Source organism: Rattus rattus, chromosome 7 (assembly GCF_011064425.1).
Source record: "Rattus rattus isolate New Zealand chromosome 7, Rrattus_CSIRO_v1, whole genome shotgun sequence".
In the NCBI taxonomy this organism is placed as follows: domain Eukaryota; kingdom Metazoa; phylum Chordata; class Mammalia; order Rodentia; family Muridae; genus Rattus; species Rattus rattus.
This window is the reverse complement of record NC_046160.1, coordinates 31,280,757-31,304,673: the sequence shown is the minus strand read 5'-3', so window position 1 is coordinate 31,304,673 and position 23,917 is coordinate 31,280,757. Positions and strand designations below refer to the sequence as shown.

General features: G+C 38.3%; 1 protein-coding gene across 1 annotated transcript in view; it reads right to left on the bottom strand.

Annotated features, from left to right (window-relative positions):
* Positions 1 to 1,688: 1,688 nt before the first annotated feature.
* Smc6 (structural maintenance of chromosomes 6) overlaps positions 1,689 to 23,917 on the bottom strand; it is a 52,920-nt gene continuing 30,691 nt past the window's right edge. The window contains exons 19-27 of the mRNA XM_032907479.1: positions 23,669 to 23,749; positions 22,600 to 22,770; positions 20,689 to 20,826; positions 17,723 to 17,868; positions 15,766 to 15,891; positions 11,228 to 11,333; positions 5,157 to 5,309; positions 3,202 to 3,299; positions 1,689 to 2,129 (exon numbers count right to left, since the gene is read on the bottom strand). Of these exons, the coding sequence (XP_032763370.1) occupies positions 2,015 to 2,129; positions 3,202 to 3,299; positions 5,157 to 5,309; positions 11,228 to 11,333; positions 15,766 to 15,891; positions 17,723 to 17,868; positions 20,689 to 20,826; positions 22,600 to 22,770; positions 23,669 to 23,749 (1,134 nt within the window). The 3' untranslated portion in view covers positions 1,689 to 2,014. The remainder of the gene's footprint in view (positions 2,130 to 3,201; positions 3,300 to 5,156; positions 5,310 to 11,227; positions 11,334 to 15,765; positions 15,892 to 17,722; positions 17,869 to 20,688; positions 20,827 to 22,599; positions 22,771 to 23,668; positions 23,750 to 23,917) is intronic.

Here is a 23,917-nt window from a genome sequence, read left to right as displayed (position 1 = left end):
AAACTTGGTCGTTCTGTAAACGATTACACTGGGTCAATTTTAAAATCCTGTCTGGGGACGTCTAGAGACGAGGGCTACATGAATGACATGTATAAATACATCACTGTTGACGAAGAGCTCCAGGTTACTCTCTTATTCCTAGCCCAGTTCACAAAAGCATGACCTTAATACATGTACAGTTTAAGTTTTATTTTTGGAAGTTACACATACTTTAAAAGAACAATAGTTTTTTCTTGTTTTCCAATGGATGTTATTACTCCTTAGAACATTAGATGAAGACTTCACTTATGATTGAAACCAAAGCTTTCTGAGGCCAAATCAATGTAGTGTCTTCAGCAGGAGACGCTCAGGATCTGAGGGCTGCGTTTCTCATTCTGTAGAAGCACATTTAAAACTACCACAAAACCTCAAAACATCGAAACTCCTGAGCTAATTAAAATTAATGCCCTGGTCTCACTTCATTTTTATTTATTTGAAAAAAAATGTATGTATGTTAAAATAGTTCTGATACAAATGAGTTATACTGCTTATTGTTGGTGGGGAAAGTTTAAAACATTAGTTTTCTTCTTTCTATGTTCTTAGACTAGAATGCTTTTGGATTTTTGGCAACTATTGTATTCTAAGAATACATTCTCTTCCCCCACCAAAACAAAAAGTTTTAATTAATAATTATAGAATTATACTTGCTTTGAAAAATAGTACTTTTCTTAAAATACTTTCTTTTCAAGTTCATAAATATGTATTCTAATTTATTGCTGATAATAAAGGGATGCTTCTTGCTGCTAGTCAAAGTTTAAAGGTTAGCCCTAAACCTAGTAGGAAACAACACAGGCACAAATACACTGTTTTCTTTAAAAAAAAAAAAAAAATCACAAATACCAAATTTTACTGTAAACTGATCATTACAGAAACATTTTAATATCTCTAAATTCAGGGTGTGTCTTATACCATCTCCCATGAGGTCATGAGGTGTAGATTTTGCCTCACGAAGCTACTGGCTCTGACCGCAGGCACTTATCCCCTGGCTTTTTCAGCCCTGCTCTACCACTAGGCTGTATTTTCAGGCCTTGATTTCTCTTTCATTTTGAGACAGGGTCTAAGCTGTCCAGGCTGGCCTTGAATTCACTCTATAGCCCAGGCAGGTCTAGAACTTGAAATCTTGCATCTAAAACCCTAGTGGTACACCACCAAAAACTGAGGGCTTTTACAACTTGGTCACTGCTACAGGTCAAAGTGGAAAGTGTGTCACAGCCATGGCCCGTTCTTTCTTGAATGGAGAATAGTTAAAGGACAAAGGAGAAAGAAAGTACTTGTCACAACTGGCAGTGCTTCAGGGCTGCATAAAAGTGTCTAGTGAAGACCATCTTATAACTGATTAAGTATAGTGATTAAAAACTGTATCCAAATCTACGGTTGTACCCCAGGGTTAAAAACAATGGCAAGTAGAGATTCTGCAGTACCAGCAGCCTTATGCAGACCTCTACATGTAAACATCAGTGCGTCCTAACCAGTTCTCCTTCACTGCATCCCCCTGTCCCATACTGAGACTGCTCTTTCCACAGACATTTGCTAAGTTTTAAAACTAGACTGTAACAACCTGGAAACGCAAAACTAAACATCAGGTGCTCAGACTTTTATTTAAATTCTTACAAAATACTATAGAAATGAACCCAAACTGAACAGATATGTACATGTGCATTATGTACAAAATTTTACTCCTGAAAAAATTTATAAAAGTAGATGGTAAAAACAACAAACGAAATACAGAAACTCCAAAGCAAACAAACAGAAAAAGATTTAAAACCAGTATTATGAAATTGATTTTCACAAGGAAAAGCAATCATAATTTTAAACTCTTGGCAGCAGCTGGTTTTCTAGGCTTATTTACACTTTTGATAGGTCATATTAAAGGAGCTTCTTTATTTCAGAGTACCTCTCATCCCACTTTACTTCATCCACCAGTCCAGATTATTCCCCTCACAATCTTTCAGTACGAGGGCAAGGCACTAAGCTGTCAGCTTGCACTGTCATCTTCTTCTTGAGTCACAGGTCGGAAGGGCAAGGTGGTTTGCCCTCTTTCAGGGTCAGACATTCGAAGAATTCGAATCAGTTTACTTGAAGGAAGTGAGCTAGAAGAAGCAAAAGTAATCACTCAGTTTTCCAACAAGTGTTTACCCATTTAACACTCAACTGGTTCAGTTCTGTAGTTCACTCACCCTAGGTTCAATTCCCAACAATATGAGCAATTAAAAATTAAAACAAAAACACCACCCACCAAAACAAACAAACTAACTTCTCTCTACATCCTATCTGTTTTCAATCTGGATGAAAAGGAAACATGGTTTTATATGTCAGCTAAGTAGAACAGCCCTTGATCTTGTCTGGAGTTGCCTACATATCCAAATCAAACAGGCAGCGATCCTGGGCTCCTTCAGAACAGAGGATGAAGCTGCAACGGTAAAGGACGGAGAGTAGGGCAGAGCAGAGTCTGAGGCCAGTTAGTGTTAAGTAGCCAAGGACAAAGAGTAAGGGATCCCAAATTGTTTCTTTGTCTCACACAGAATTTACTAAAACCACTTCATATTAGTTGGTCAAGAAAACTACAGAGGAGCAAATTCAAAATACGAGCAAGTGGAAATTACATTGTAGACCACATGTGTCTTAGAGAAGGGCCAATGACTTGACCCAAAGTCTAAGCATCTGGGACGTAGAAGACATTAACCATGCTGAGCAAGAAGACGGAGGGACCACTGCCCACCACCGCCTGGTCACTGCTGCATGTAAAAATGAAAACCACACGGGTCCCAAGCCACTTCCACTCAGAACTGTTTTGACTATCTGAGATTCTTGTGTGTGTGTGTGTGTGGTACGTGTATAGGTCCTATATAGATTTCTTTCCCTTTGTTCCATATACAATCAGAAAAAGGCAAATGCTTTGAAGGAAGACCCACTGAGTATCAGACACTCTGAACGCAGCATACTGGCTGTTGGCAGGATGGCATACTGGGTGGCAGGGCTCACAGATCTACCTGTAGAATGAGACACCTCCATCTGGGAGGTGTGGCTTTGGGGCTGTGTATGTGTCCCGAGGGTTAAGTTATGTAGGTCACTTCTACACATGATCACAATAAATACACAATAAATTTGTGTGGGTGGGTGGGTGCGCGTGTTGTGTGTTCACAGAAAGTTTTAAGAAGTTACCTCATGCTTTGAGGGGTAAGCAAGATAAATTGTCTAAAGCGTTGGGAATCTGCCATCTTAAGGATCATGTCCATCGCAATTCTCCTATTAACCATATCCTGAAGAACAAAGATAAAAGTTAGGATTGGTTTTGCACCAACTATTTCTATAAAAGCAGCATTCTTGGCTAAAACAATTTTTAGAGTTTTATTCGTTACATATGATGCCAAGAAGTTAATCTATGAAAAAATAACATCAGTAACTACAAAGGGAAATTAACTGAATAAACACTCTCCCAATTCATTTCTATGGTCTCCTCTCTCAGAGACAAGTAATGATTAAAGTACTACGAAACTACACCAATGACACAACTATTACATAGTGAATCTTTAAGTATAAGAATAGTTAATTATTCAGGATAAAAACATAAAATTTGCCTGGTTCCAAATTCATCAAGTTTCTCAGAATTTAGAAAGTGTAGCAGTCACAGGCATCACAAAAAAGGCATCATGGAAAGATAAGCACAGTTCAATAGATAAGGCACAAAAAGAACACTAGACAGAGGTATGGTACTTAGAAAGTTACTAACAGTTTAGCATAACTAAAATTTTTTGGCAGATACTCCAGCATTCAAGATGGATCTCAATGCTATCTTATAAAATTTAATACTTTGCACATAACTACCTAGGGGTTTTAAAAGGGTGACCTCAATCAGGTCTATTTGTATAAATCAACACTCTCATAAAACACATGGGGGATGGGCTGCAGGAACAGCAGGACACAGGTCTGAGAGTCTAGGGAGAGGTTATCACAGCTGGAGGTAAGGGGACAGAGGTACCGGAGCCACCACAGGGAGAAGGGAGGAAAAGGTAGAGTATTGAGAAAAGGAAGAGGCAAGGCCAGGCAGCTTGTAAATAAAAGGGAAGAGTTAATCAGATGTGTATGGTTTTGAAGCTCAGTGACTAGGATGGTGATGATGGTGTGTCATTAACAAGTAAAACATTAGAAAAGGAAGATGATCTGAGAGGAAGACCCACTCAGGCTTAGACATACTGAGCTCAGAATGCTGGCTGTTTACTGCATGGTGGAACGAGTAGTGGGGCACAGATCTAGACTGCAAATAAGATCAGGACAGGAGACCTCCATTAGGTAAGTCTATAAGCTTGTATGGAGGGATGTACGCTATATCACTGCTACAAATAAGTGATCAAGAAAATGACAATGTAGTAAAAAGCAAACAGAAAATGTCAACCACTCAGTGACATCAGAACTAGAGGTAGAAAGGCAGACTGGTAAAAGGAAATCCAGAAAGAGTACAGAGGCAATAAAACAAAACATCCCAAGAGAACGGGGGACAGTACCAGGTTCTCCAATGAATAAAGACCAAGCATGAGCAGTGTCTGATAAATGAATGCTGTACAGTGTAAAAATAGTAATGGTACATGTTAGACACAGACTGTCACCTGTGCCTCACTGTAATCCAATGAGGTAGTGAATCTTCTCCTACATAGAAACACTGAGACCCCAGAGGACATGTCTAAGCCACTGGAGTACTTGTGGCCGCCCTTGGTCTCAAAACTTTCATTGTTTAACCTTTAAAGGCGAGGGCTCTTGCGTCTTTGTCACTTTTGCTCGCTCCCTCCCTCCCTCCCTCCCTCCCTCCCTCCCTCCCTCCCTCTCTTCCTTCTTTTCTTTTTTTGGAAAGCGTGACCATAACCAAAGGCGTCAGTCAGAAAAGCCCTGAGTTTTCATGAATATAAGCTAGGGAAGGGGTGAAGGAGAGCCCGGCAGGCAGACATAGGTGCACATGGTGGAGAGGAAAGCTGAGGGAGGGCACGCGTAATCACAGACAGAACGGAACAACAGGCTCTGCCATGCACTGACATCACCAACTCATGTGGGGAAACAAAAGGAAGGCGGTTTCTTTCAACTGTTCCAACCAAATAAAAGTTAGAGAACTTAAAATTTAACAATACCATGTAGACATCAAACTCATCCAGGCATCTGAAAGGTGATTCAGCAATGGACCACAGGGAAAGAATGAAGCACACTGTGGAGAAAGAGCGCTCGCCGCCGGACAAAGCACGCATGTCATTGAAGGAGGCTTTGTTTCCCTCTCCGGGCTGAACCTTTAAGGGTGATCACAAGGGGTAAGTTTATAGTTTACAGAGAGAGAGAGAGAGAGAGAGAGAGAGAAGGGGTAAACCTAAGATCATTTAGCAGTATAAAAATACAGTCAAAATATTCTATACTTCAATAGTTGTCCAACTTTTGTTTCACTTTAAAAGAATCAAACTGTGCTGCTGGAGAGATGCCTCAATTAAGATGCTTTACCGAGGACCCAGTCTCATTTCCCAGCATCTGCACAGTGGCTCGCACCCATCTAGAAGTCCAGTTCTAGGGATCTCATACCTTCTTCTGGCCTTTTAGGCACTAGGCATGCACTTGGTGCACACACGTAATACAGACCCAAAGCCCATACATATAAAATAAATATTTAAAAAAGGAAATCAAATGGAGCACTTTTCATCATTTTAATGGAACCTAATATACCAAAATACAAAGTTATGACAATAAATCCAATATTTAACCAAACACTATTTACTAAAATAAAGATTTTAAACTAGTTCTTCTGAAGCTGTTGTATTAAACATTTCAAGTACTTGAGATAATTTTTCATTACTAGAATTACAGTGACATCTAGTGGTTACAGTGCGTTAATAATTACAGATTGTCAAAACATAAACCCTCTTGAAGACGCTTACCCAAGAATAATGGAAATGAATTAAAAGACACTTAAGGAGGTAGGGGGACCTGGGAGGAGAGGAGGGAAGGGAAACTGTGGTCAGGATGTAAAATAAATAAAACATAAATAGGTAGGCAATTTTTAAAAACCTCCATGGGAACAGTAAAAAAAAAAAATCCATTAATGATATTAAAAGCATTTCTTCTGCATAATTTCCTGAGACTATAATGCAATATAAGCAGGCATTCTATTTTGACAAGAATGCAGACATACTAAATCTAACAAATATATCTTGACAAGGTGAAAAGCATAGCTTTTATGTCAAACATATGCTGCTCTCAAATGAGCATACATTCATTTTAACCCTGTAAGAGGTATACAAATTTTGAATTTAAATGTACACTGTATATCCAGTGGGAAGGATATCTTATGAAGACATAAGCATTCATCTTTCCTTAAATTTATACCTGAAAGTAGACAGGTTTTCAAATTAATGTAATTTTCCTCCCAACAGCAATGTAATAGTTCTGATCCCATGTCCTTACCAACCAAGTTTCCAGTCTTGCTCATTTCAGTCATCAGGACAGTAGCTAATACATTTGCAAAATCTCTGATGACTAACAATCCTAACTACTGTCCATGTGCTTATCTTCCATTGGTTAAATCCATTTAATCTAAGTTTTTGGTGATTTTAAAACAGGTTCAATCTTTTTTCTTTCATTATCCTCAAAAAGTTCTAGATCAGTTCTTTTACTGTACTATACAATAAATACAATTACACAATAATTACACAATAGTATACCTTATTAGTGTTGCTTTTTGTGTTCTATTTTGAAAATCTTCATTTAAATACTTTTAGTTTTTATTTAGGTAAGAATGCACTTGTTAATGGAGAATAACATGTTTTGTTTCCACACATTTTGAAGTATATATTGGTCAAGTCGGAATAAGTAGCATTTCTATCCCCTTACTTGTATGTGGAACTTTTGGGCATCTACCTCTTGGCTAGTTTTTCTTAAAACGTCTACTAGTTCCCGTGACCCACAGTGGCCAGCTGCTGTGGAGCACTGGAACTTATGAATCCCATCAAATGTTCTGGTACTTGTTACCTCTTCCTCTCCCCTCCCCCACTCTGTTCACATTAGCACTTCCCAAGAATATGTGCTATCTGACTTTCTATGTGTGGCTTATTTAATACAGCATCTTTTAGTTTTATCCATTTCAATGCAGACAACAGGATTTCATTCTTGTTACTGCTGATATCATTCCATATGCTTATCTACTATGGTTTCTTTACCATTCACCCAGAAGTCTACCGTTCTACATCTTGCTTTTATCAGCTTTAATCACATTTTATACTAAGTGTGGATAAAGGATCAAAGTCATTTTCTGTTTTGTTTTACCAAAAGGATACTCAGTAATTTGAATTGAGTAATTCATGAATAATCACCCCTCACTCATAGGTTGTAACAGTACCACTGTCTAGAGAGGGCCAGGTTCAGTCTGTTCTGCTCTCTCCAGTGTTGTAGCCGCTGGCCATGTGCTTTCTTATTTCATCTCCTGCTCTCAGTGTCTTGAGATCTCGGTGCCTAAATTCAGTTATCCTCTCCTACCTTCCCAAGATACAGCATCAATACCGGACCTACCTTTCCTCCTTAAATATGTACAGAGAGCTACAAATTCCCTTCTAATAAGTATTTACATTGTCTCCTTCAAGTTTTGCTGTGTTTTTTTTTTTTTATTGTTGCTGGAAACTATCTTCAACTTCCCAGGTTGCTTATTTTGATTCCTTAATCATTTAAAAATATGCTGTATAGCTTTTAAACTTGGAGAACTTTAGGGTTTTGTTATTTCTAATTTCATTTAATTTTGAAATATATTATTGTATAACTTTAATTCTTTGAAATTTATTGAAAATTTTGAGTGAAGATTATGGTCTATGCTGGCAAATGTTCTATATGCATCACAAAACTACAATTCTCCAGCGTTCTACATTTCTGCTACTGGGTCAATTTGGTGAATACTGTAAGGCTTGTATAGCTTTACTGACTTTTAGCCTGATTTTTCCATTAATTACTGAGAAAGGTACTAAAATTCCCACCTATATTTAACTATTTTGTCCTTTGTTTTCCTCAATTTTTCTGTACTTTTATGAATATACAAAATCAGCATTTGAAAAAATTAACTTTTTTGGGGTTGGAGATTTAGCTCAGTGGTAGAGCGCTTGCCTAGCAAGGGCAAGGCCCTGGGTTCAGTCCTCAGCTCCGGAAAAAAAAAAAAAAGAAAAAATTAACTTTTTAATATCATGAAACACTCCTTTTGGTCTCTAGTGATCGGGGTGAACCTGATTTTGTTATTAGTGGCAGTTTGTAAGTGTGCTTAACGAACTGCATGACACGCATTTGCTCTACGTTCTTACTTAGGATCTGTATTTTATGGTAATATATTTAGAGTCTCCTTTTAATAGACTGACTCATAATCTTATACACACTTATAAACTCCCATGGTAGAGGGAAAGAAAAAATTCCTGTAAGTTGTCCTTGGACCTGCAGCCTTACACTGTAGCATGCAATCTCAAATAAATGCAGCAAAACCTCTTTAATTTTGTAAAGATAAAATAACCTGCACATATTTAAAATGTGCGATTTAGCTTTTAGAAAATGTATTTACATACAAAACAGCAATTCAAAATACAAAACACATCCATCATCTTTTAAGTTTTCCTTGTGAACCTTTGAAATCTCTGCTTGGCATCCATGAATCTGGATATAACAGAAACTTATTATTTGTGACCTCAGCCTTCAGGTAATGGAAGTCTTCAAATACTGCTCTTCCTTTTCATAGTTATTATTAACAATTTTAGCATTTTATATACAATTTTTGCATTTCTATATACATATTTGGACCAGGTTACCAATTTCTACAAAAAAGACTGTGGCTATTTTGATGCAAAATGTTAGCGTTTCTTCTAGGCTCCGTCCCAACAGTTACCTAGCAACAGCCAGGTACAGGCCTGGCTTGCTATAGAAGAACTGTTTGCTCCCTGCTTCTCTCCCTCTCTGTTTCCCACCCCACCACCCATCTCTCTCCATGTGGTCCTGCCAGCCTCTTCCCTTCTTGCTCTTCCCTCTTTCTATTCCTGTCACCTTTCTTTCCCACACTGCCTTCTCAATGCCCAAATAAATTTCATTCATCCTATGGCTAGTATTTGGGTATGCGTACGTGTGTGCGTGCGTGCGTGCGTGCGTGCGTACGTGCATACGTGCATGCGTGCGTGCGAGCGTATATATGGGCCAGCTAAGGCATCCCCTCCCACTGCATCATACCGCATTTTACAAAACAAACCACACAAATATGGTGTTCAATCTACAGGTCGATTTTGGGAGGACTGAAATTTTGACATGTTGATTTGTGTGTGCTGTACATATACATGCTTGTACATGTACATGTGTGTGCTGTGGATACACGTCAGAGGTGGTTCCTTTGTCTTAGCCTCCTTTATTTCTTTGAGACAGGATCTCTTATTAAATGTGGAGCCCACTCACTCAGACTTGTTAGCTCCATGAATTCATCTCATTATGTCTCCGAAGCACCGGGACTAGTGTTTAGTGGTTGGCTTTCTATGTAATGCTGGAGACCCAAACTTGAGCTCTAATGCTTGCACAGGAAACAATTTACTAGATGGAACTTCTCCCCAGGCCCTTCAGGGTCTTTTGAGCCATGAAAACCATGAATTTCTCACTTAGGTCTTCATTAATCTCTGACTACTTTTAGCTTTTCAGAGAATAACCTTAGACATTTTTGTCAGATGTCTGTGTTTTACATCTTAATGCTGTTATAGTTTTTGAACATGTTACTAATATATAAACATACAATTCATTTTTGAATGGTGACTGTGCCTGTAACCCTGCTAGCTACTTTTAACCAATTATAACTGCTAGTTTTGTAGATGTCACCGGGTTTTCTACACAGATGAACATGCTAACTATAAATGTAAGGAATTTTACTTCCTTTATAACCCAATTCTTTTGTTCCTTGATTTCGACTAGAATTACTGGTACAGTAATAATAAAGGGTAAGCATGGATAACATGCTTGACTCCTAGCCTTATGCTTGATGTTGTGTCTATGAACAGACACAAGAAAATAAAACAGCCCACCAAGGGGAGCAAGTTTCCATTCGATGAGGATGACGTATACACACTCAGGGCTAACCGACAGTTAATCCGGGAGGAAGCTGGACCAGCAGACTCAGGTGACTTCATCTGTATCTGTATTAGTGCCTGTGGCTAACCACATAAACTCCATCCCTCCAGAATGAACTGAAACACTAGTCATGTGCCTAAGCACTCCCTGAGTGCCGCTGTCTTGTCTCAGTATCCCTCATAAGCACCAACACTCCAAGCTCAGTAAGACCGTCCGCAGTGTTAGCTTCCTCTAGACAGACTCTCCCACTCACTTCCTGGAATTCCAATACATCTCGTGGCCATTGCTTTCACAACTTGCCATGTTTTTGAACTAAGGTGTTTGTGATTTCTTTGGATTTCTTGTACTTGTGCAGTAGAAGCAGTGGATTATCATGACATACCACCTACCTCCCAACCACGGGCCTAATTCCTCCCAGCGCCTTCAAATCTAAATCTTTAAATGACTGGATCTCAAAAATAAATGCTGAGTGGAGAGATGGTAACCAGTAAAGAAAAGTAAAATTAACTTCCTAATTTGCTTAAATATAGAGGTTCTAAATGTCAATGGCAGTCCAACATCTAGTATTTACTGTGAATATTAGAATGGAAGGATACAATTATGGTACCGTGAGCAACTATTTAAAGCAGTTAACTGTTTACCTTCCTATACAACTTTTAATCCATACCCCCACACTGTACATTTTGTACACATTTCCACAACCACAGAATCTACAAAGGTGAATACAACAAATAATTAAATTATGAGGTACAAATTTCATGGCTTCCCAGATTATAGACAATGGATTCTCTACAATGTCCTACATGGTGCTAGGCAAAAACTTTAAACAATCGGAGAGGATTGACAAAGTAAACACTTGTTATAATGAAAATAAAACTGTCCTTAGCATCCTAAGAAACCAATGTGATTGTCTCTGGAAAGAAACTCTAGGCTACTCCCTTTATAAGCAGCAGCCTAAGGTTAAACATACTAGGAAAGACCATCTTTACCTTAGAAATAAGTTCCTGTTTCCAACAGGTAATAGGATAAGGCCAATCAGTGTTCAGGAAAAGAAAACAAACAACTAATAATGAAGATGTAGAGTCAAGATACTTACTGATATACTAAGAGTTTCATTCTTGTGGTCAAAATTCATTTTTCCACAATAAGCACGCTGAGATAATAAGTTGTCAAAGTATAACTTGCATCGTAATGTCAGACACCTTCAAAAAATAATTTGGCACATTATAACATAGAACAGTATTCAACGTGCTATAAAATAGGTGATTAAGGTGATTTCCTCCATGTTTTTAACATTTATTTGTATCTGGATTTTAACAAGTTCGTTAATTGTATATGAAAATAATAAAATGAATAAAGTATCATTTCACATTTAATATGCCCCATTATGACAGTCATCCAATATAAAAGGCTCAAGTCACCCAAATAAAAGGCATCATTACTCTCATGTGTAAAACAAATTGTCTCCCTAAGGAATTAAGCTTTAGAGACATGAAGGTGCATATGCATCTCATTTATGTGCCAGTTTCCCCAAGTTCATAACGGAAAAAAAGGTAAGGGTAACAACAAAGTTCCATCATGCCTTCTCTAGTCAGATGACACTGGACCACATTATAAAGAAACTTTCTGCTGCCTTAGTTACCTTTCCCCAAAGTTTTTGCGTGTATGTACATGCACACACATATATGTGCCAGAAAACCTCACCTGTCATTCTTTGGAGCTGTCCACCTTGGCTTTCTTATGTACATGTGTCTAGACTTTTATGTTTATGGCTACTGTGACTGCATGTTTGTGCGCCACATATATGCAGTATCTACAGAGTCCAGAAGAGGACAATAGGTCCTGTGACTTGAGTTATAGATGCTTAAAAGCTGCCATGAGGGTGTTGGGAATTGAACTCCAGAAGAACAATCAGAACCCTTAACTGCTGAGCCAGCTCTCTAGCTCTGTCAACCTTATTTTTGACACAGTCTTTCATTGCTCTGGGGCTTGTCTACTTAGCTACCTGTTTTATTAGCCCCACAGTGCCTCCCCATGAACAAAATTATAAATATACACTATGGCACCTGACTCTTCTGTGCCCCGCTTTTATACAGGGCACAAAATAGGTGCTCAAACCCGGGTCCTCATGCTTGCATAGCAAGTGCTTTACTGACTGAGACTTCAGTTCTTATCTTTACTGTGCTCCTCAGACTGTCCCAGAGTTTGCCAATGAAAGCCCTTTAAGTTATTGATAAATTGTTGCTCTACAGGTCAAAGAGCCGATTCAAGCCAGATTGGATAAAATCCAGGTTTACTGGGAAGCTGCTCAAGGGTGTGTCCACTAGCCCCAAGGACCTAAGGCAGGAAGTTACCATGGGGAGGGAGAGAGAAAAGAGAGGAAGGGGACATGCACTCAGAGAGTAAAGAGGAGCAGGTGAGGAGACCAAAATGTCTGCATTACACAGGGAAGAGCTTCCTGGAGAAAGGCAGCCCAACCTGTCGGCTGGAAAGTTCAGGGTTGGGAGCAGGGTATGCCGAGTAGGGATGCTGGGAAAATCTGGAGGCCAGGTCTGCTTTGATATGTAAAATATGCACCTCAGTCCCTAGTCCTCGGGTCCTCGATTGCAACAGCCATCTCCTAAGTCTTTCTGTCTTCACTGTGCGGGTGTGGTTGGAGCTGGGGGGAAGGGAGGATGGATCCAGCGAGCCACAAGAGACTTATCTACATCTTCCCCACACAGATTTGCTATTAGCCACTCACTTCTCTCCATGGAACCCTGGTCCCTTTTACTGAAGGCACAGTATTCAGAGTAAGGTCTGGGTGAATAAGAACTGACAAATATTTTTTATCACCTTTACTCATTAATGAGTAAAGTAACCATGAATATTTCTCCACTGTTTCCTGTCCTAAACCACACTATCCCTTTCCATACTAGAGGATAGGGAAGTCTGGATTTTTTTTAGTTTCTTTTGCTGCCACAGTACTGGTAATTAGGTTCCAGAACTCCCTACTAAAGACCTTCAATACTCCAATATATTTATTGGCTGCTTCCATTCACAGGCCTTCTATCATAAACTGTTCTAAAATACAAAGGCTAGAGAGAGAAATGATTCTAACACATTGGCTATTCTTGTTCTATAACTGAGTAAACACTGTAGAAAAACCTATCAGTGTTAAAGGGTCTATCAAGTAATACACCATGTTGTCATCTCAACAATCGAAAATAACCTGGAAAATGGGTCCAAGCATGCCTGTGACAGATTATCTGTCCTGGGCTAATTAAAAGCAGGCATCAGCACTCCTTGGGTACAGGATCCTGGCACTGCCTAAGAAGTGAAGAGAGCAGCATGAGTTCACACTTCACTCTGTTTCTTTACTGTGAATAAAACACAACCAGCTGCTTTGAATTCCTGCTGCTTTGAACTGTGAGCAGAAATAAACCCGTTCTCTCTTAAGGTGCTTTTCTCAGAGTATTAATCATAGCAACAGGAAAAGAAACTAAGACATAACACACACATACACACACACAGTACTTTTACAGAGACTATATACTACTTCTGTTTAGTAGTAAATAATAACAGGAACTGTATCTAATTTTTCTAATCCTATTCAAAACCCAGACAAACTACTTTGACTGGACACCAAATAGCAAAGGCAGTTCCAATAAAAATGATCTCTGAAAAACAGGAAAAAAACTAATTGGTCACTGTAAGTACCCTCAACATGACTACTCACCAAAGAGCAAAGCAAATGTACACTAGTATTTAAGGGGAAAGTCTAGAGAACAGAGCACTAGAGAAGCAGGACAACTGTGGAGGATGTATGAGGGCAGAGTACCAACCAGTATACACTCTCTGGAGACTACCTGAACCTGAGGTGGGAAAGAAACAGTAACAGAGATACCCAAAGAAGTCCCACGGAAACCTCAGAGGCAGGGACAGCTCATGTCTTGTGGGCTAGTGAACCCTCTGCACTCAGAAGCACTGGTTAGAAGAGTGCCAAACTAGCACAAAATCAGCCGGAAATAGAGTCTGCCAAGAAAACATTCAAGGCAGTCTAATAGGATAAAAATCAATCTGTTTAGTTCAAGTTCTAAAAATATATTTGAAAATGAAAACATAATTCCGAATGTTTCCATCAAGAAGATAAATACCTACCATTATGGAAAAGCCAATTACCCTGCTCTAATCTTTGCATACTAGCTATATCTATGTACATGAACTGAAATGTCACACTGCATTCCACAAATGTACACAATTACTGTGTCCCATTATGAACACTTTAAAAGCTCAACAACTACAAACATGCATTCCAATGTTTACTGTAGTTTAGTTCAGGACTATGATGGAACATTTTATCATTAAAGCCTCACCTACAGGCCAGCACGATGGGTACAAAGGCTTGCCACCAAACCTAGCTCCTGAGGTCAATTTCAAGACTCAATCGTAAAAGGGAAAACTGACTCTTACAAACTACCCTGATCTCTACTGGTCATGCCACAGCATACAGTACACATACATACCCCAAATAAATATACAAATAAATGTAAAAAAATTAATGGTACCTCTGAATGTCCCCACATATACAACAGCTATGTATATTTTTATTTATTTCTATTGCCTAAAAATTGTAGAATTTCAGGGTCAGGAAGATGACTCAGCGGTTGAAGTGCCCACCCAAGTGTGAAGACCTGAGACTGGATCCCTAGAAGCATATAAAAGCCCACATGTAGTCTCATATTCCTCTAACCCCAATAATGGGGGTTAGTGGCTGGACAGGTGTAGATCCCTAACGCTCACTGACCAGGCACTCAGCCAGACTGAGGAGCTTCTGGCTCAGCAAAGACGCTGGCTAGAGATTTAAAAAGTGTGTGGGGGTGGGTGGGTGGGGGGTGGGGTTGAAACACACTTGTTATGAACTTCAGGCTTCTTCCACACACACATGTACACACACTATATAAACAAAAACACAATAGAAGATATTGGGCTAAAGAGGAAGAAAAAGCATTACTGAGGGATTGTCTGAGGAAAACAAAGGTTATATCCCCTAAAAATCGTCTTCTGGGTTTTTTTGTTTGTTTTGTTCTGTTTGGGGGGCCGGGGTGGGGTGGGTGGGCTGCCTGCTTCTTTGGTATAAGGGGGATATATTTACTCCTCAGAGACTGTGCATCTTTGGGTATGTTATTAATAGCTCCTTTCCTTGATCTAGCCCCAACTACAACAAGCACAGTTATAAACACTGAAGATACTACATGAAAACAGAGGTTTGTAATCATGGAGCTACACCATAATAGTAGAACATGGTAAAGTAGTTGAGATACTGCTTTAATAAGCCCAAATAACATCCCTTGGTAACATGCACTGTCCTAGAGTAACTGATTCAGTACCACTGAGTTCCCACCCAAACGTCCTACTAGGTAGTAAACAGCATCGGAGAGTTAGCTAGTAAAAGTTATCTAACAGTGGAAAAGCTGGGTGAGCTTGTTGTTAAAGTCCTTTCAGATCAGCTCTGCTTAACTACAGATTCAGAATGCTCAACGTGGATCATGCTTCCACAGTACCTCATAGAGCTGAACTGAGGAAAGACCTGATTATTCAGATAGAAATAGTTGAAAACAAACAAAAAGAGACATACCTTTAAAATGCACTTACCTTCTAAATTGTTGGTATGTTTTGTACCTATGGGTCATTATTTCTTCAAGTAATTTAATGAACCTTCTTAAAGTCCTTACTTTACTATCCAGATCAAGATAGGTTTCTCTTGCTTCCTGGTACTGCCTATTTTATAAATAAAATAGAAAATAAATACAAACACACAAGTCTCAAAAATATTTAACTGGAAAGAAAAGGAAAAGGAAGAATATAGAGGGCTTAAGAACAGCCAATTCCATGAATTTCTAGTCAAAGTATATTCCCACAAAGAATGAATGTTACAGGAGAGACAATATGACTATGAAGAGGAAAAGAAAGTCCGAGCCTAGAAAATGCAGTAGGATGGGAAATGTATGTGCGTAAGTACTCAGGTAAGGTCAGAGGGCGGACCTTAGGAAGTACCTTCTAAAACAATGGGGTCACACCAGAAGGTTTGCTTAGTAATAGATGTCAATAAGGGAAAGAAAGGTCGTAAGGACAGTATTGGAACCTCTCCATCCTAAACAAGCTAAGTAAGGAACTGAGGTAAGGAAGGCATTGCTACTCAAAAGTGCCAAAGGAAGGAAAGCCAACAGCCTGACGTGCAGATAGGTATCCCCACACCAGGGTGCAAGGGTGCAAGGAATCCAAACTCAGAAGATGGTGACTGCACAGCAAGAACTGTTACACCTGTCACTCCCCCTCCTCAACTCATTCATATATACACACACACACACATACATGCATGCATGCATGTATAATACATACATAAATACATACATACATACATACATACATACAGACAGACAGACAGACAGACAGACAGAACTGCAGTACTGAGGACTGAGCCCTGAGCCCTGGTTATGCTAGTTAAGTATACTACTTTTGAGTGGCATCCACAGCCAAATAATGCAGTTTAGAAACGTTTTTAGAGATGTACTGCCTACAAAAAGTTCTGAATAGTCGGATTCTTCCTCACTGTTTTGAAAATGAAGCTGAGATCACCTGCTTTGTTAAACTTGTTTTTAAAAGACATTTACTGTGTGTATATTCATGTGGCACCATGGCACATGTGGAAGGTAGAGGATAATCAATGAAGCCAGTGCCTGCCTTCCATGATGTAATCCTGAGGATTGAACTCAGGTCATCAGGCTTGGCAACAGGTCCTTTACCTGCTGAGCTATCTTGCTGGACCTCTTTCTTAGCCTTTTGTGACCCAAAAAGGGGTTTTGTACAAAAGTTCGAGTTTTTCTACTTTTTTAAACCATTCTTCAGAGCTATATAATATTGTTAACATTACATTTCCTTTTTTTTAAAAAAAAATACCTACTTAAGGAATTGGTACAATATTTTCTCATTTTAGATTGCTACATTAGAAATGTAAAATTTCACTTAAAATTGCAACATATATTCTGTAAAGCATTTTAATTTATACTCATTAAATGCTTTTCAGAAGAGTTTTAACAACTATAAGCTGCTTTCTCTAAATTCTATTTATTATAGATTCTTACATTTGATTTTTATAACAAAACCTTATTATGAAAAATGAAGTAAGGCTAACGATTTGATAATTGTCCAAAGTTCTGTAAATAGACAGCAATACTGTAAGCTCTTTTAGTTCTCTTAAAGCCTTTTCTTTTATCAGTAATGTAAGAATACCCACTTCACTAAGCCTTGATGACCTGGACTATTGATGTTTTCATTGCAGTCATTCTCATGTATATGGAAAACAGTTTTTGATCACCTATGAAGCTGAACACTTTCCCATCCGTATGAATGGTAATATAATATAAACTGCATTTATGTTAAAATTTCATTCCACAAGGTACTGTTCATTGTTACTGTGCTCATCAAACACAGTACTTCAGTGCAATTACATACCAACAGTAAATCTTCATCCAAATTAAACTTACATGTAAAACATGTCTTATATCTTCTATGGATAATACACTAAAATAAAAAATAAAAGACTACTTACTTCATTATTTCTTCCCGATCTCCATGACTAGCATGTTCTGCCTGAATTTTTTGTCTTAATCGATTAATTTCTTTGTCTAGAATTGATGCAGATTTTTTTACTTCTATGCGTTCTGGGCAGATCTGTCTTGCTTGCGACATTTTCTCCTAAGAAAAGAGATGTTTAGATCTTTACATTTTTCTTGACAGAATTCATTTTACTAATTCTGCCAAATATGCAAAGTAAAATGAACTTAGATTTAAGACACATATTTACTGTCAGCATTTTTTCTTAAACGATTTACTGTATTTAATTATTTATATGTCCATGAGTACAGATGCCTGTGGAGGCCAAAGATGTTGGCTCCCCCTAGAGCTGAAATTATAGCCATTGTTAACACTGGTGTGGCTGCTGAGAAGTAGATTCAAGTGTTTTAGCATGCTCTTAGCTGTTGAGCCAGCTCTCCACCCCATATTAATAGTGTTTCTATCCATGTTTTACATGGAAGAGACAAAGTTAAACATCATTAGAAATGTTCAAAGAAAAGAATAGCCCCATTCACAAGACTAATAACTTCTAAGAACTCTACCATTTCCTAGTGAAAAAAAAAAGTAAAATAGTGATGTGAGGATGCTGAGGCTGGTGATAGTTTCCCATGTAACAAGACAAGTGTGGGACACATGCATAGACCTTCCTGCTTCTATGCAGTGAAGAAAATGCTAAGTATTTTATTATATAATATAGATCTTATATCATAATCTAATGTATAATGTCTGAAACAAATAGGGGAACAAATTAGGAGTTCCACTCATTTTCCTTGTGACGTAAAGCAAAGATGGAATTCAGCACATACAACAGAACTGACTGCCTGCCATTATCCCCTAAAAACGCAGTGCCTGTTTAGCTGTGAGCAGGCACAGCTGGCAGGAGCTGAACTCAGTCAGCATATACCCCAGCAACGCACAGACATAACGCTGACATTAAGTGGCATGCCCTTAAAAAGGTTTGCAAACCGAGAGAGCCATTTTCTCAACCTCTGAGACACAATGGAAGGCCATCTGGTCTAGTTAATCCTCATGTTCCAAGAGTCACCAAGTCCTCTGTCAGTTCACAGAAGCACATGTCACCTTGTAGGAAACAAAAACTCAAAGACTCAAAGACAATTTGTTTTTTTCTAGAAATATGACATGGAAGAAAAAGGGTCTTAAGAAGGAAGGATGGGAAAAGAGTATAGGAGAGAAAGGAAAGCAGAGAGACAAAGGAGAATAGGGAGCAGAAGAGTACTAACCAAAAGGAAACATGCACGGAAACTTCATAGGGAAGCATACGTTTTTAAGGGCAGGCCACTTAATGTCAGCACTTTATAGCTACTTATTAAAAACTAAAAAGATTACAATAGATACTTAACATACATACATACATACATACATACATACATACATACATACATGAAAAAAACTTAAGTCACCAAGTGAAAGAGAGACAAAAGCACCGACTAAACACTGCTTGCCACTAAATGAATCCTCTAACTCTAGGAATGGGTTACATCTAATTAAACTCTTGGCCTGAGGGACCTCTTGGAAACCACCAAGTAACCCAGGCTACCGTCAAGGTTCTTGGTTGCTCTCCACAAACTGATGGTAAGGCCCTATTGCTGAAGATAACACCTACACAAATCACTGAACATGGAGAAGTCTAACTGGGGTTGGTCTGGAGACTTCACCCCAAATGACTACTGTTCACGGTACTGGAAGGCACACTACAAAAAAGGCACACTAAACACCAACCCAGCTACAGACCCTTCAGCCTACAACAGTGACCTTCATACAATATACACTGGTACAATGGTGGCACAAAAGCTGAATGAACTAATTATTATGTGATTGGAATTCAGGCCCACTCCATGAGATGGAACCCAGAAATTGCACTGACTGCCTAGTGGTCAAGAACCTGAGACTGGGTAGGACAAGGGACCTGGGGGAAACCCGAACACTACTACTACTGTTCTGCTAAAGGAACAGCAATAATGACGGCTCCTGACAACATTCTGATATATTCGTCAACTGGTGCCTTGCTCAGCCACCATCAGAGAAGCTTTCCCCTGCAGCAGATGGGAACAAATAGAGACCCACAGCTGGACAATGTGCGGAGAGTGAGAGACCCTAGAACACACCATCCTAAAGGGATGTCTTTGTTAAATTCCTCCTCTCAGGAATCACGGACTCCACAGAAGAGAAGTCAGAAAGACTTTAACTCGTTGGGGATAGAGAACACAAAACAAACAAACAAACAAACAAACAAACCAACCAACCAACCAACCCCAATGCCTTCCACACAACAGGACTGATATCTAAGCCAGATGAGGTCCCAGGGCTGAGACATAATGCTCCATGCCTAAGCCAGAAGCTATCTCCAAATGATAACCACCTACAAAGGAAAAAAAACTAGTTTTCTCCAAGGGGCTCATTGGGTACACTGGGCACACTCATGGGTAAGTCCCATGCCCAGCAGGTAGTAAACGGCCAACACAAAGGAAACTCATTGAAGGTTTTACTGCTTCTAATGCTTTGTCTGGACTTTTTTAACCTTAGAGATCTTTTGCTTTTACACTATAACTTCAAATTTTGTTCTTACGGGATTTCTGTGTGTGAAAATGTGTCTTGACATCTATATGAATTGTGTGTCTTTTCTTTGGTTCTTTTTTTTCCATTGTTTTGTTGTATTCTGACTAGTTTTTGTTTTACTATTATTAGATGTCCGTTTGCTTTCCAATAGGAAAGAAAATGTGTAGATTTGGGTGGGAGAAGTGGAGAAGATCTAGGAAGAGTTGGGGAGGGAAAACTAATCAGAATATAATGTATGGAGAAAAAAAATCCAGCTTCAGTAAAAAAGTAAGAATAACAAAAACTAGAAAAATTGTAAAAATTTTAACAATTTACACTGTAGATAAAATAATTTGGAAGGCAAAAACAAAACTGCTGGATAACCTGTAGCTCCTTTTCCTTCATGTCAAGCTCTCTTCTCTTTTTATTTAGGGTATCCATATGTTCTTTCTGTTTATCTTCATAATGCTGCTTTCCTCGTTTCTGGCTATCCACTTCAGAGTCAGCAAGATTTAATTCATCCTGTTTTAATAAAGGCAAAACAATCTATAAAGAAAGGATCAAAGCAGCAGCGTGGATGTGGTGGAGCTTTGGGGAATAGATAGGAAACAACATGGTGGATAAGTGCCTGCTGTACTTTTCAGTGAGAAAAAGCATTCACTGGCCAAGAGGTCGAGAATCATTAACAACCGCCCCAGACAACACTGACCCAGAGGACACACCCACCCGCAAGTACACTGTATCTGGCAGCTGATAACTTATATATCATGGTGGGAGGATTAGGAATTCAATTACTTTGTTAGATAAGCACCTTGGTTTTGTGACTGACAGTTAGTGTGACATTCTGAGGAGGGGGGGGGAACTTCCTGCTAGTACTTGATTAAAAACAGGTTTACCAAAGGACACAGCTCCTATCTTTCAATGATTTGAAGCCAGGCAAACAGCTAAGATAGAAAATTCTTACTGTCTTTTATTGAACTTACTGAACTCCCAAGTCCAGTAGCTTGTTAGCTACTAAGCACAGAGAATTCAAACATCGAACTCAGAGCACAAAAAAATACACTGTAAGCAGAGAGAAGCAGCTCAGGGGTACAGTGCTTACACAGCACACAGAAAGCCCTGAGTTTGTCCTAGCCACACATCAAAGCAGAAACGGGAACGAATGAAACAAGCCCAAACACAGCTTGCTCTTCACTCTTTCCTAAGTCTCCTGAGTGCATAACTTATCTGTTACTCTTTCTTCTCCGCTTTAGTTCATCGTGACTGTGCTAGGTGACCCTATTCAATTCATTGTCAGCCTAAGATTTTAAATGTTACGCACTTTTATTGTTGGCACTGCTGCAATTCTTGAGACCAAATTCTATTTTACATATTCTTTAAGTTTTGAGATTTACTAGTTTCATTCCTTATTTTAAAACAGAATACTAACTTTGTCTTTTTTACATTCTTGGGGTTTTTGTATGTTAATGCTTATTTTCTCTAGGACCTGTTTTCTTATTTAGTAAATATTATCTTTTGTTTTTCTTATACTTTAATGCTTAAATTGTACAACCCTAATAATTTATTTACCAATGAATTGTCCTTTATCAATAAAATTTCAAATTCTGAAAATAAAGAATTACTCATAGAAATGGCATTGACAATAAGATACAGGATAGCAAACCTATCAAACATGGCTTAAAATTCAGTTTAATTTATTTATTTATAATTAGCTAATCAATTTATAATTAATTAATTTAATTCAGCTCATTTTATTCCCCAAATCTAGTCATAAATAGTACATGCTAAAAATAAAGTCAAAGAAAATCAGTCCACTGCCATGACTTTAACCCTACCACTCAGGAGGTGGACTGATGTCTTAGTTCAAAGCCATCCAAGTTTATATAGAGAGACTTTCTCTCAAAACACATCAAAGGAATCAGCCTCAAATTTACTGCAATGTGTTGATAATTGGGTTAAGTAACATTTTACTTCAAACTGCCTTTCACAGCTGCTAAACCATGAATAACTAAAGGAAAGATGGGAAGATTCAGGCGGGGACAAAAACAACAGGCATTCAAAGACACCCCCTATTTCTGCTGCTTCTGGTGGATAAACAAGCAGTTAAGGTTATGATCTCATTATATATTCTTTTAAAAACATGAGCAGACTATTTTCTATTAATTGACCTAATTCAAGAATTTATGTCTATATTTATATCTGACCAGTAAGGATCTTTAAGGCAAACTACAATGAGTTTGTTGAATAAGCTCTAGCATAAAAGACATAGAAGACAGAATAACAATTATGTAATACCTTAAGTGGATCTGCTAGCTCTGATAGCTGGTTAATCTTCAATTTAATTGTATCATACTTGTTTTCTGCTTCAATTTTTAGAGTTTTAAGATTCTCCATGTTTTCTTTTTGTTGCTCCATATTTTTCTCCACCATTTGCATTTTTATTTTATTTTCCTCCGCTTCATCTTCCTGATAACATTTTAAATATATAGAGTTAAATTAAATACAAGTTATCCAAAAGAAAAAGAATTATAGACAATTCTGAAGAAAGAAAAACAGCAAAAATCAGAGCTAAGATAAACAAACAAGCAAAGTATTTGCATATTCCAAATGGGAATTCAAAACGTAAAACAAAAAGGATCAAAAGAAGGAATGCCATTTGGCAGTCAAGTAAAAAAAATATTCAGCCTGAAAGTACAATCAAAAGCTATCACATTATCATGATACACTTAGTGTATATCAGTATGTATTTTGTGACAATGGGATAGCGGTTAAGTAAAAGACGGTGAAGACATAGCCTATGTCTTTAAGGTAGTTTATCAATAAAGATAAAGCAGGAACATGACTACTAACAAAACTCAACAGCCAAAAGCTGTGCGGCACAGAAACCGTCGGGTTCTGCCCACGGCTTACGACAGGTGACAGATACAGTGCCACTCACTTAGGTAGGACATGAATTATTTGCCTAGTCTGTTGCATTCCAAAAAAAGTTGAATAGAATGTCGCAGATGCCTAAAAAATTAAAATACAGAAAAAAATTTTAAAAATTAAGGTAGAACATAAACCTGGAAATGAAATACAGAAAAATCAACTCTGTCTGACTGAAAACACAGTCAGTCCTGATCTCTCAGTCCTTGCAGAGAAACTAACATTTACCTATGTGGCACAAGGAAAGTCTCATACACAGAATGGAGAATTCCAGAGCCATACTTCAGATGAAATCTAGTATGTCTGTGAAGGGCAATGGCAATCATAGAATAGCTACAATTAAAGGATCTTCTTAAAAGTGAGACTTGTGAACAAGCCACTAAGCTAAGTAAGTTACTGTTTTATTCTTTAACATTTAAATTGAAGAAAAGTATTTTACCAAGGTTGCAATATCTACAGATTGGTGTTCTTCTATATTCTCAAGTTCCCGAATTTCAGAAATATTTTTTCTTATTTTCATCTAAAAAAGAAAAGTATATAGAATTTAAAAAAACAAAAATCCTTGAAAGAATAATGAAAGCACCAGGATCTACTATGCATGTAACCCGGCAGCATGCAGCGGCTGACAAGAGGGATGCGCCATTGTTAAACGAACCGAAGGAGACACACGCGTGTGCGCTCCGCCTCC